This window comes from Pelobates fuscus, chromosome 4, assembly GCF_036172605.1.
Source record: "Pelobates fuscus isolate aPelFus1 chromosome 4, aPelFus1.pri, whole genome shotgun sequence".
Classification (NCBI taxonomy): Eukaryota; Metazoa; Chordata; class Amphibia; order Anura; family Pelobatidae; genus Pelobates; species Pelobates fuscus.
The window spans coordinates 335533730-335548267 of NC_086320.1; the positions used below are offsets into that span (position 1 = coordinate 335533730).

At 48.6% G+C, this 14538-nt stretch overlaps 1 protein-coding gene across 1 annotated transcript in view; it reads right to left on the reverse strand.

The window, feature by feature from the left end:
- The window catches only part of GLCCI1 (glucocorticoid induced 1), a 54456-nt gene extending 40632 nt beyond the window's left edge, over positions 1–13824 (reverse strand). The window contains exon 1 of the mRNA XM_063452425.1: positions 13368–13824. Within this exon, the coding sequence (XP_063308495.1) occupies positions 13368–13665 (298 nt within the window). The 5' untranslated portion in view covers positions 13666–13824. The remainder of the gene's footprint in view (positions 1–13367) is intronic.
- Between the last annotated feature and the right edge of the window lie 714 nt (positions 13825–14538).

Here is a 14538-nt window from a genome sequence, read left to right on the forward strand (position 1 = left end):
GGATGGCGTTGAGACCGGAACCCTCACAGGCTGCTTAACCACAGCAGCATACAGAGTGGTCTGCACACATCGCAGCTTGTGGAAATGCCAGCACTGGCTGGAGTTTCTGGAGACCCGTCGCAAGCCTGAGCACCTCAACTCTCGACGGGTGATTCACCCAAGGCCTAAACAGGGGCTCATCCCGGGGCTCCCCCCGCATCGCTCCCCCCTTAAGCACAAGTGGCAACATGGGGCACTACGAATATCGGATGACCACTCACCTAGACAGCCTCCGCTCTCCTCTCAACAACCTGCAGCTCCGACAACGGACAGAGATACAAGATGGAGGCAGAGAGCTCAGTACTTACCTCACCCATGCAAAGCAGCAAAGCGGAGGGGATTGGAGAAGCCAGGGCCTCCTCGAGTGCACACCACATCAAGACAAGGTGCTGCACCCTACGCCCAAAGGACCGCACTTCTCATCACAGCCAGCATAAACGACGCACAGCACGACATCAGCCGGTCTGCAACATGGCCTTACAAAGCCCTCAAAATGCAGAGGAAAAACAAGTGTAGAGAGGAGCAGAAGCCGGATCCCCAGCTGATACCTCAAGCCTCAGGCCTGCAACTCACTGCTAAGCGGGACTGTATTATACCCAACATGGGGATAGAATGACTGCCACGACAAGCCTCCTGATCCATGTGCCATTTCCCATTATAACATGCCCGTAATGTTTATCAGTCTGACTGCATCTAGCTCCTTTGATCTTTACTTTAAAAATATTTCATATTGGCAAGCCTCAGATTGCTGTATCTTATGGCTTCAACCTAACATGGATGTCCACAATATGTGGTCTTAGGAGGTGGTACACCCTCTTGTATAGGCAAGTTAATCGTCAGATAAAACTGGCATGCTAACTCATATACACTATTTGTAAGCAATGTGTCTACTGGCAAGTTGACTAATCTACACTACTTATAATCAAAATATCAATTAACATGTTATCCAGTATACACTACTTATAAGCAATACGTCAATATGTTTAGTTTTACAATCTAATGTTTAATGCTCCTCTTTCTACTACAGACCACTAGAAATGTACATATGTACTGATATATCACTGTGCCTCTTACCTCATGGTTCATAATAGTGCAGTATCATCTTGAGAGTGGGGCATGCCGACACTTAAATGCTACAGCCTGTTTATATAATGACGTTAAAATTTTGATTGCCTGGAAAGCGCTATAGGAGGGGGATATTTAAGCCTGTTCATTTGTAATCGTTGAACGCATAATCGATTGTACTACAAACGCTAAAGACAACGCTTGTTTCTTCTAATATGTTATGTTTCTCCGCTGTCTGACCCTCATACATTATAACCAAAAATTTGTGCCGTCTATTCAAATGCCATATCAAGCTTATTATACCCGTTATCATTTTGCCTGCGACGGCTATTGTGGCTGAGTAGGATAACTGTTATTGCATGCACAACAAAAATAAAGAATAAAGAAAAAAAAGAAATGTATTAGCACAATAAAAATAGTCACGCATTCATATCCCGTTAAAACATCACCATCTATCTGCTATGATTTGGGGGGTGGGAGGGATAGTTTCTATTAAAGAAAGTAAAAGTTATAGGTTTATGGTTTGACATAGTTGGTCTGACCACAGGAGTCTGACTCACGCTTCATGTCACCAGGACTGCACGCACTTACTGAAATGGTGCTTAAAGTGTGATTCAAGTAGCACGCATGTCATACAGCACTTGGTCACTACATCTATCGTGGTTGCCATTTATCACCAATCATAATCAATAAAGATAGGCCTAAATGGCACCCATAACTAACCAACCAAATCTTACCCCTACACATACAGCACTCTTATGTACAGAAGGCTCAAAATGTAAAGTCCTACACTACTAGACAAAGCATACCAGTTACTCGCCACGCTCAGAGGATTCGTGACACACAGACCAGGAGTTAATTTCTTCAAATAAACAATGGCTAGTGGGCAAGTGAAAATTTTGAGCCTTGATGTACATTTAGTAGTCACAGAACAATGCCATAAGTCCCAATAAAGTGAAAGCATTCCTACTGGGGTTAGACAGATTATTGGCTCTGCCGATTATTAGAGCAGATAGGCTGTATCACTGTTTTAATCTGCCTTTAAATTTACCAATATTACCGATAATTTATTCACCTTCCCAATTTACCGCAAGCAGCCTTTTCAACATCCAAAAACTCCAGCTGTCAGCCAATTAAATGTCGTGTTGCACCCTCACATCACCCTTCCCTGTGTGTCCCCGTATACAGAGATCAGCTGAAGGCATATTTTGTAAAATTGGGTTGCGCTTGTTAAAACTTTAAAAAGTACAGAATATCGGCACCAGTTATAAGCAATCGGGCCGAAAGGCGACAGATAATCTGTATCAGAGTGGGCTCTGGAAATATATTTGTTGATCCCCCAATGCCTACTTTAAGACATAATTAAATGCTGAAACACATAATTCAATTAATAATTATTGTTTGATATGAAGAATGGAAGAAGAAAGTGTGGGTGGTAGGATGAGATGGTTTAAATTTACATACTTTATACAGGTGCACATACAATTCTCACTCTGCCATTGTGTTAAATAACAGATCATTAAAGGACCACTCTAGGCACCCAGACCACTTCAGCTTAATGAAGTGGTCTGGGTGCCAGGTCCTTCTAGGGTTAACCCATTTTTTCATAAACATAGCAGTTTCAGAGAAACAGCTATGTTTGTGAATGGGTTAAGCCTTCCCCTATTTCCTCTAGTGGCTGTCTCACTGACAGCCGCTAGAGGCGCTTGCGTGATTCTCACTGTGAAAATCACAGTGAGAGCACGCAAGCGTCCATAGGAAAGCATTATGAATGCTTTCCTATGTGACCGGCTGAATGCGTGCGCAGCTCTTGCCGCGCGTGCGCATTCAGCCGACAGGGAGGAGAAGAGGAGGATCGGAGGAGGAGAGCTCTCCGCCCACCGCTGGAAAAAGGTACGTTTTTACCCCTTTCCAGAGCCGGGCGGGAGGGGGTCCCTGAGGGTGGGGGCACCCTCAGGGCACTCTAGTGCCAGGAAAACGAGTATGTTTTCCTGGCACTAGAGTGGTCCTTTAAATATGGCTGGTCCTTCCACCAAGATCAGCCTCATCACTCTGGTGCAAAACCTGACAAAAGTATTTAGCTAAGGTACAAGTTTTTAGTTGGTGTAAGAGTTGCTAAATAAACAAAAAAACAAGAAGGTGAATAAGAAACCCACCTTAGACACATAGTATAGTGCTCTCCTAGAGAAGAATTTAGTTGCTATAAGGAAAAGCCATCCCAGAACTAATCTGGGAAAATTTTCTCTTTTTTTTTTTTTTTTTTAAATATATTTTCCTTACTTACTACTGGAAAATTCCATTGTTAATGCATGCAGGTACAGTCATACAATGTGTGAAATATATTAAAAAAAAAAAAAAAAAGAGGCCTACTCACTTAAAGGACCACTATAGTGCCAGGAAAACACTCTTTCCTGGCTCTCTAGGGTCCTTGGGTCCCCCTCACCCTTTGGGCCCCCCTCCCGCCGGGCTATAGGGTGAGGAAGGGGTTAATCCCTTACCTTTTTTCCCCCAGCGCCGGGCTCCCTCAGCGCTGGGGAATCTCCGCCTTCTTCTGCCGTCATCGGCTGAATGTGCATGTGCAGCAAGAGCTGCGCGCCTTCAGCCAGTCTCCTAGGAAAGCATTCTCAATGCTTTCCTATGGACGCTGGCATCTTCTCACTGTGAAAATCAATGAGACAGCCACTAGAGGCTGGATTAACCCTAAAGTAAACATAGCAGTTTCTCTGAAACTGCCAAGTTTACAGCAGAAAGGGTTAATCCTAGAGGGACCTGGCAGCCAGACCATTTCATTAAAGGGACACTAGAGTCAGGAAAACCGCTTCGTTTTCCTGACACTATAGTACCCTGAGCGCCAAATGCACATGTGCAGCAAGAGCCGCGCGCGCATTCAAAACCACCCATATGAAAGCATTGATGATTTCCGATGGACATCCAGCGTCTTCTCGATGATTTTCACAGTAAGAAGCACGGAGGCGCCTCTAGCGGCTGTCAGTGAGACAGCCACTAAAGGCTGGATTAACCCTCAGTGAAACATAGCAGTTTTTTTCAGCTGCAGGGTTAACACTAAAGGGACCTGGCACCAAGACCACTTCATTGAGTTGAAGTGGTTGGGTGCCTATAGTGATCCTTTAAGGTCTGAATTAAGATTAGGGCCAGCAAAGGAATCCCATCATTATTTATGGTTAGGATTAAAGGGATTCTCCGGTGCCAGGAAAAAATAAAATAAAAAAGGCATTTCAATAAAGTTCAAAATATATAAAATTGTGCACCACTTACTCAGTAAGCACCTCTAGTGGCCATCTGAGTGCCCGCCACTCCTTAGGCAGTAATGTAAACACTGCCTTTTCTCTGAAAATGCAAGGTTAACATTAAAATGCCAGCAGGGACAAACTATAGACAACAGAACGACACCAAGCTGAAGAAATATTTAATGGAAAAAATAAATAAATAAATAAATAAAACCTACCTTGTTATGCATGTTAAAAATCTGAATAAACATTTTTTTCTACAATATTTAGTTTGTCAGTTAAATGGGTACATAATGAATGTTAAAATGCCTTAGGATGTCTACTTTAAATATATACTTATCTGGCAAGTTTGTTTTCTGTGATGGCTATTAAAAGGGATACTAAAGTGTTAGGAATACCAACATGCGCAAACTCTGCAAGCACATTAGGCTCGGGCATGCTGGCCACTCAGCATCTTTTCACAGAGATGCATTGAATCAATGCATCTCTAGGAGGAATGTTCAGTGCCTTAATGCAGAGCGTGGAGACTTGGAACATCAGATCTGCACAAGCCACTAGCGGACATATGAGTAACTGCTACTGGAGGTATCCCTAGGCAGCAATATACACACTGCATTTTCTATGAAAAGTCAATGTTCACATGAAAACACATGCAGGGAGTGACTATACTCACCAGAATAACTACAATAAGCGGTTCTTTTTTGGTGACCAAAGTGTAATCTTTGATGCTGCTTGCACACCATTTTTTACTTTGCGTAGTTTAACATTATATTAAAATAAACTACTTAGGCAAGTTGCGAAAGAGAGATTTGTTTTTCTTAAACAAAAATATAAATAGGAGGGGGTGGGGGAGGATTAAATAAAACAAATTATGGTTTCTTTACTTGCAGAATATGGCTTCCTCTATATTACAGCAAGAAGTGAAAATGCAGTGGCGATAAAAGATTTGGAATAGAAAAGATGACGACAACAGATGCTTCAAGGCTGACAAACAAATGAAAATATCAGCTGTCTAAATACACTTTGGAGAGAGTTTTATTTAAAAATAAAATATGTATAATTAAATAAGCCAATTTGCACCGCTAATTGAAAAAGAAAAAAAAAGTGCAGATTTTTTTGTTTACATATGCTCTGCAACTTTATACTGCTTTGTGCAGCCACAATCTGGGTAAACGCATGGGCCTGCTCTGAATTTAGGCCGAAGCCACTATAATTTGCCAAGGCAGAACGTCTTTCCGGATTATGCATAGATGATGAAAGGGTATCTGCTTACTTGTGTCACCTCATGGCCCTCCTTGCCCATCTGCTGACAAGGAGGCCGTCAGGGAAGGAGTTTTAATACACTGTGCAAATCTGTCTCTTTATAAAAAAAAAAAAAAAAAAAGCTAAGAGCATTACAAAATATCTAAAATAACCAATAATACCACATCACAGGGTAGCTATTGTAATGACACAAAGCAAGCTTGAGCAGGCTAGTCTTTTTTTTCAGCCCCTCAGACAAATCTGGATAGCAATAAAAAAGATAAATATACACGTATGCAATGCTAGCCGAAGCAGCAAGGAACAGTATTATACAAAGATTTACATTTATATACTGCCAGTATATAGACCCAATTAAGTCAAAGACTTTAATAGCCCCAGACTGACTTAGCCAGCATGCCACTGTTTCCTAAATAAGTGCCAGTAATTAATTTCCTTGCCAATTAACACCAATTCCGAATCAATTTTAACAAAACAGTTATACAACAAAATGCAGTGACCGGACCACATAAACTAGTGTTTTGACCATTTAAAAAAAAATATATACTTTTAAAAGCAGGTCATAAAATAATAAAGACATGTCTAATCAAAGGGGCTGAATGACCGATTTAGTTTCTTTGTCAAACTGAAAGATTCTGTTTTTCATGTTTTAAGGAACAGTCAAGTTATAACCTCTTACATCTTTGGTATTAAATTGTATTTCTATACAATTTCAATACAATATATATATATACACACAATACAATTGTATTTCTATACAATATACAATTTCGGTGTTTGGTATTGTATTGGGTTCCAATGGTGTTGTAACAGGTTAGGTGCACCTAGCTCCGGTACAATCCATGGGAACCCACCCCCACATTCCTGCGTGGCCAAGATATTTCTTAAGTCCAGGAAAAAGCGGGTAAGCGTTTCAACCAGCAAGCCTAGATCACTTTCATTAAGAAATTGCCACTGGAAACACGAGCTTTTGACAAGGCACCCCTGTGTTCTACAATTGGTTAAAAAAAAAAAAAGGATTTATAAATATAAGGTTAATAGACATCCTGCATCTAACCGCCACCCAATTAGTGTTCCCCAAGCATGCATCAATGTTCCCATAATAGAACTGGTGTTAGTTGACACAAATAAATAAAACTGAATAGGTTAAGCAAAAAAAAAAAAAAAAAAAAAAAAAAAAAAAAAAAAGAAAAATGTTCTTTAAATGGAAACCAGTGTCAGACCTGCACCAGAAAAAGTCATAACGATACTAAAAAAATAAAAATCTTTACAACTGCTATAATGCAAAAGAACTTATAGCACTATGCACACGATCACAGTTACAACCACAAACAAAACATCAACACTTCCATAGTAACTGCTTGAAGGACAACAAAAGAAGAGACTAGAAAGGTGTACATACAGAAGACAAGATTTCACACTATCGTTTTATGTAAAATCAGCAGAAGCAGAATATAGGGGACAACATTTCATAGTCCAACTGCATAAGCCAAAGCAGGTTTTCTGCAAGCATTTTTATTTTTTTTAGAGAAACGATTTTGTGGTGGAAAGTGGGTGTGCCGGCTTGTCGTGTTGATTGTGATCGCAATGCAAGTCTAACTCCAAACTCTAGTAATCCTGGGAGAAATTAACCCTTTCACAGTTAGGCAATTAAAAACCTCAGAGCATTATATCAAACACTACATTGCGGCCTAGTACAGAGAGTGCTAAATCGCATGACTAATTTACCTTGCTGAGCTAAAGTGTTTCACAACAGTAGAGAGAAAATGTATAAGCACAAACTGAAAATACTGAACCACAAAAAAGGAGAGAGATGGACTTTTTACACTTTAAAAAGGCTCTTCGTTTATAAATGTCATACTAACAACTCACATGCACATGGTTTGAAGTTATACCATATGTTAAGACTACTATACAAGTCAAAACTATTGCATTTTACATAATAAACAATCATAGGAAAATGTACTTAATAAGGATCTTCCTACACAGAAATAACTAAAATGCAAATATTCCTTGCAAATGCATAAAATTACTATTTCTCTTTAAAATTCCTAATGTTGAAAAACAACACAAGTCTGCGCAAGTAATTATACAACAAATGCTGTATATTAATACATCTGTGGTATATCCTAAAACTACTCAAATTGAACGTAAACCTTGGATTTCCAAACCGCAAAAAAACAGCATGTTTACCACAAGTATATATAGATTTGCTTAAATTTGAAATAAGTAGTTCCGTGCACATGGCTCATGATATCATATATCAGAACCCATGAGATCAATTATATTTTGAAGTACTTTTTGCATCTCAAGAGAGAATTGTGTTTTCTTTCAGTAATGAAAAAACAAACAAGTGATATGTTCTACATATAAGGCAGGCCACCAGACAGCCCACCTTCATAAACGCATAACCGGTGCACGGACTGGGTAAACACTGAGATGGACGGGCCCATTAAAAATATGTGTAATATGGTTATGCATGGATCGGTCTAGTGTGAGTCACTAGTTCATAAAGTCATGGGTTAGGAAATAACTCCACTATGGTGATTAGTATATTTTATGTAAATTTGTATGCCAAATACAGTAGAAATTAAAATATTGTTGGTTTGAACAGGTCTTTAATTCTGGCTCTTAAGGCCTAAAATTTTCAGATCCGTTGCCATTTCCTTTACAAGTCTAAATTTAGTGGCTTAAACCGTGTACATGCTCTAGGTCACTAGTAGAGGATACAGACGCTGAAGAATGTATAATCTCTAAAAGGGCATTAGCTGTGGGTTATTTTTTGATATACAACTATGACTTTATCCACATACAGGACTGCTCCCATTATATAGTGTATAGACATTTGAGTGCAAATATTACGTAAAGGTGAAAAGAACTCAAAAAGCAGATGGTGCACTGGACTAGAAACGCATATGTTCTGCTTAGGCCCAGCTAACAAATCCCTGATCCCAACAAGCAGGTGAAAAACAAATAAATATATAGTTTATAAGAAGTCTGTGCAGTCTTCCCTGCAGGTTTCTAAACGCACCCTGTGAGTTGACCTCATTATGGGGGCTGGGGAGGTATATTAAAGCCTACAAAGAAAAAAAAAAAGCACCCCTACTACAATTCATTATGAGGTGGAGGGGATGCACAGGACTGTATCTGTACAGAACAGATGTGTGCCCGTGCTTCCTGCTGTTATATCTAAGCCCCCCTAATCTGAGCAATGCTCAGAGATGGAAGGGCTGAACTCACTGTCGTGTGTTTGGTGAGCGAAGGAAGAACCCCCTAATCTGAACCTTCTGTATCTTATTTGATGGGGAACGACGTCTGTACTGAGCTCGGGGGGGGGGGGGGGGACGACATAGTACCGAGCCATGATTGGCAGGGGGGGGGGGGTTGTACTGAGCCATGGTTGGCGGGGTGGGGGGGTTGTACTGAGCCATGGTTGGCGGGGTGGGGGGGTTGTACTGAGCCATGGTTGGCGGGGTGGGGGGGTTGTACTGAGCCATGGTTGGCGGGGTGGGGGGGTTGTACTGAGCCATGGTTGGCGGGGTGGGGGGGTTGTACTGAGCCATGGTTGGCGGGGTGGGGGGGTTGTACTGAGCCATGGTTGGCGGGGTGGGGGGGTTGTACTGAGCCATGGTTGGCGGGGTGGGGGGGTTGTACTGAGCCATGGTTGGCGGGGTGGGGGGGTTGTACTGAGCCATGGTTGGGGGGGGGGGGGTTGTACTGAGCCATGGTTGTGGGGGGGGGGTTGTACTGAGCCATGGTTGGCGGGGGGGGGGTTGTACTGAGCCATGGTTGGCGGGGGGGGGGTTGTACTGAGCCATGGTTGGGGGGGGGGTTGTACTGAGCCATGGTTGGCGGGGGGGGGGTTGTACTGAGCCATGGTTGGCGGGGGGGGGGGGGTGTACTGAGCCATGGTTGGCGGGGGGGGGGGGTGTACTGAGCCATGGTTGGCGGGGGGGGGGGGTGTACTGAGCCATGGTTGGCGGGGGGAGGTGGGGTTCTACTGAGCCATGGTTGGCGGGGGGAGGTGGGGTTCTACTGAGCCATGGTTGGCGGGGGGGAGGGGTTCTACTGAGCCATGGTTGGCGGGGGGGAGGGGTTCTACTGAGCCATGGTTGGCGGGGGGGAGGGGTTCTACTGAGCCATGGTTGGCGGGGGGGAGGGGTTCTACTGAGCCATGGTTGGCGGGGGGGAGGGGTTCTACTGAGCCATGGTTGGCGGGGGGGAGGGGTTCTACTGAGCCATGGTTGGCGGGGGGGAGGGGTTCTACTGAGCCATGGTTGGCGGGGGGGAGGGGTTCTACTGAGCCATGGTTGGCGGGGGGGAGGGGTTCTACTGAGCCATGGTTGGCGGGGGGGAGGGGTTCTACTGAGCCATGGTTGGCGGGGGGGAGGGGTTCTACTGAGCCATGGTTGGCGGGGGGGGAGGGGTTCTACTGAGCCATGGTTGGCGGGGGGGGAGGGGTTCTACTGAGCCATGGTTGGCGGGGGGGGAGGGGTTCTACTGAGCCATGGTTGGCGGGGGGGGAGGGGTTCTACTGAGCCATGGTTGGCGGGGGGGGAGGGGTTCTACTGAGCCATGGTTGGCGGGGGGGGAGGGGTTGTACTGAGCCATGGTTGGCGGGGGGGGAGGGGTTGTACTGAGCCATGGTTGGCGGGGGGGGAGGGGTTGTACTGAGCCATGGTTGGCGGGGGGGGAGGGGTTGTACTGAGCCATGGTTGGCGGGGGGGGAGGGGTTGTACTGAGCCATGGTTGGCGGGGGGGGAGGGGTTGTACTGAGCCATGGTTGGCGGGGGGGGAGGGGTTGTACTGAGCCATGGTTGGCGGGGGGGGAGGGGTTGTACTGAGCCATGGTTGGCGGGGGGGGAGGGGTTGTACTGAGCCATGGTTGGCGGGGGGGGAGGGGTTGTACTGAGCCATGGTTGGCGGGGGGGGAGGGGTTGTACTGAGCCATGGTTGGCGGGGGGGGAGGGGTTGTACTGAGCCATGGTTGGCGGGGGGGGAGGGGTTGTACTGAGCCATGGTTGGCGGGGGGGGAGGGGTTGTACTGAGCCATGGTTGGCGGGGGGGGAGGGGTTGTACTGAGCCATGGTTGGCGGGGGGGGAGGGGTTGTACTGAGCCATGGTTGGCGGGGGGGGAGGGGTTGTACTGAGCCATGGTTGGCGGGGGGGGAGGGGTTGTACTGAGCCATGGTTGGCGGGGGGGGAGGGGTTGTACTGAGCCATGGTTGGCGGGGGGGGAGGGGTTGTACTGAGCCATGGTTGGCGGGGGGGGAGGGGTTGTACTGAGCCATGGTTGGCGGGGGGGGAGGGGTTGTACTGAGCCATGGTTGGCGGGGGGGGAGGGGTTGTACTGAGCCATGGTTGGCGGGGGGGGAGGGGTTGTACTGAGCCATGGTTGGCGGGGGGGGAGGGGTTGTACTGAGCCATGGTTGGCGGGGGGGGAGGGGTTGTACTGAGCCATGGTTGGCGGGGGGGGAGGGGTTGTACTGAGCCATGGTTGGCGGGGGGGGAGGGGTTGTACTGAGCCATGGTTGGCGGGGGGGGAGGGGTTGTACTGAGCCATGGTTGGCGGGGGGGAGGGGTTGTACTGAGCCATGGTTGGCGGGGGGGGAGGGGTTGTACTGAGCCATGGTTGGCGGGGGGGGAGGGGTTGTACTGAGCCATGGTTGGCGGGGGGGGAGGGGTTGTACTGAGCCATGGTTGGCGGGGGGGGAGGGGTTGTACTGAGCCATGGTTGGCGGGGGGGGAGGGGTTGTACTGAGCCATGGTTGGCGGGGGGGGAGGGGTTGTACTGAGCCATGGTTGGCGGGGGGGGAGGGGTTGTACTGAGCCATGGTTGGCGGGGGGGGAGGGGTTGTACTGAGCCATGGTTGGCGGGGGGGGAGGGGTTGTACTGAGCCATGGTTGGCGGGGGGGGAGGGGTTGTACTGAGCCATGGTTGGCGGGGGGGGGGTCTGTACTCAGCCTTGGTTGGAGAGGGGGGGGTCTGTACTCAGCCTTGGTTGGAGAGGGGGGGGTCTGTACTCAGCCTTGGTTGGAGAGGGGGGGGTCTGTACTCAGCCTTGGTTGGAGAGGGGGGGGTCTGTACTCAGCCTTGGTTGGAGAGGGGGGGGTCTGTACTCAGCCTTGGTTGGAGAGGGGGGGGTCTGTACTCAGCCTTGGTTGGAGAGGGGGGGGTCTGTACTCAGCCTTGGTTGGAGAGGGGGGGGTCTGTACTCAGCCTTGGTTGGAGAGGGGGGGGTCTGTACTCAGCCTTGGTTGGAGAGGGGGGGGTCTGTACTCAGCCTTGGTTGGAGAGGGGGGGGTCTGTACTCAGCCTTGGTTGGAGAGGGGGGGGTCTGTACTCAGCCTTGGTTGGAGAGGGGGGGGTCTGTACTCAGCCTTGGTTGGAGAGGGGGGGGTCTGTACTCAGCCTTGGTTGGAGAGGGGGGGGTCTGTACTCAGCCTTGGTTGGAGAGGGGGGGGTCTGTACTCAGCCTTGGTTGGAGAGGGGGGGGTCTGTACTCAGCCTTGGTTGGAGAGGGGGGGGTCTGTACTCAGCCTTGGTTGGAGAGGGGGGGGTCTGTACTCAGCCTTGGTTGGAGAGGGGGGGGTCTGTACTCAGCCTTGGTTGGAGAGGGGGGGGTCTGTACTCAGCCTTGGTTGGAGAGGGGGGGGTCTGTACTCAGCCTTGGTTGGAGAGGGGGGGTCTGTACTCAGCCTTGGTTGGAGAGGGGGGGGTCTGTACTCAGCCTTGGTTGGAGAGGGGGGGGTCTGTACTCAGCCTTGGTTGGAGAGGGGGGGGTCTGTACTCAGCCTTGGTTGGAGAGGGGGGGGTCTGTACTCAGCCTTGGTTGGAGAGGGGGGGGTCTGTACTCAGCCTTGGTTGGAGAGGGGGGGGTCTGTACTCAGCCTTGGTTGGAGAGGGGGGGGTCTGTACTCAGCCTTGGTTGGAGAGGGGGGGGTCTGTACTCAGCCTTGGTTGGAGAGGGGGGGGTCTGTACTCAGCCTTGGTTGGAGAGGGGGGGGTCTGTACTCAGCCTTGGTTGGAGAGGGGGGGGTCTGTACTCAGCCTTGGTTGGAGAGGGGGGGGTCTGTACTCAGCCTTGGTTGGAGAGGGGGGGGTCTGTACTCAGCCTTGGTTGGAGAGGGGGGGGTCTGTACTCAGCCTTGGTTGGAGAGGGGGGGGTCTGTACTCAGCCTTGGTTGGAGAGGGGGGGGGTCTGTACTCAGCCTTGGTTGGAGAGGGGGGGGGTCTGTACTCAGCCTTGGTTGGAGAGGGGGGGGGTCTGTACTCAGCCTTGGTTGGAGAGGGGGGGGGGTCTGTACTCAGCCTTGGTTGGAGAGGGGGGGGTCTGTACTCAGCCTTGGTTGGAGAGGGGGGGGGTCTGTACTCAGCCTTGGTTGGAGAGGGGGGGGTCTGTACTCAGCCTTGGTTGGAGAGGGGGGGGTCTGTACTCAGCCTTGGTTGGAGAGGGGGGGGGGGGTCTGTACTCAGCCTTGGTTGGAGAGGGGGGGGGAGATCTCTTGGTTGGAGTAAGGGGGGTACTAACCCATGGTTAAAAGGATGGACCCCGAGCTCTGCTTGTAATGTGTGGCCAGACCCAGCTACCCTGAGCCTGGTTTAGATTGAGGGTGGTCTAGGTGGGGGACCCCCACACTGGTTATGATCAGTACTGAACCCTCACAGGCCGATCCCTGCACCCTGGCTCGCTATATGAGAGGGGCGTGTAGGGGTCCGGAGCCCACACATGGCAGGCAGCTCCAGTCTCTCACCTCTGCTCCCGGGGGACCCGGCACTCCTCCTGTCCGGGGAGGTGCTTCTCCTCCTGCGGACCCTGGCAGCGGCCGGCTCGGGCTGGGGGAGGAGAGGGGAAGGCGGGGTGCCATTGGAGGGGCTGTGGGGGCCCGGGTCCGTGTTGCTCCCCACCGAGGCTGACGGGGAGCGGCTGGGGCCGTGCAGGAGCTGGTAGGGCACTGTAGCCCGGATGGGTTGGAGCAGGCGGCTGGCGCCGGACCCGTTGGTCGGTGGGGAACCGGAGCTGCGCTTCACTCGGGGGTGAGTGGAAGACATGACACACACAGCCCAGTTCCCCTCTAGCGGGGACGAGTAGTATACATCCGCCGTGGAGCCGCTGTAGCGTCGCTCTCCCCCCAGCGCGCTGTCACTCGGCAGCCGGTGACGCAGCTCCTCTTGTAACCCCCAAGAATGGCCGGTGACAGTCCTAGAGTAGCGAAGTGGGAGGGGACAGAACGCGGCAGTGGCGCGTCAAGACCAATGAGAAACAGCCAGAAGACCTGACGTCAACGCCTGCGCCAATCAAAAGGCAGGATGTCAAGTGGTGGGCGTGGCCGTCGTGAGAAAGGCGTGATGACGTCGGCAGAGAAAGCTGGAGGCTCTCCAGTGGAGTGAGGCATGGAATGCTCACATGTGGGGCTCAGTTCATGGTGTTTACACACATGTGGTGGGGATGGCTTACCTAGAGATCTGCAGCATAGGAAACATGCCTCCCATGATGCTTTAAAAAAAAAAAAAAAAAAATTCCCTTTTTTATGTGAAAATAAATCTTATTTTATAGCACTGAGAAGTGTAAGATTAGTTTTTAAAGTTATATATAAATGTATTTATCTTCTTTAGGTTATGTAACCAGTAATATAAAGTGTGCAGCAAGTTATTCATAAAATTATGTTTATCAAATCAAGACACAAATTGAAGCAGGGTAGATCATGGCATTTAATTTGGACTCAAAGTTGCAAATAGATTATAATATAGATTTCAATATATAGTACGTTATTACAAATTACTAGTGAGCCAGTTAGCCATTTAGAACCAAAGAACATGGTTACTTGTCGGCTCTCAAATCCCCATGTACATTTAAATAACTAACTATAATGTATTAAAAAACCTGACTGCTTTATTAAACCACGCTGAAAGAAAAAAATAACA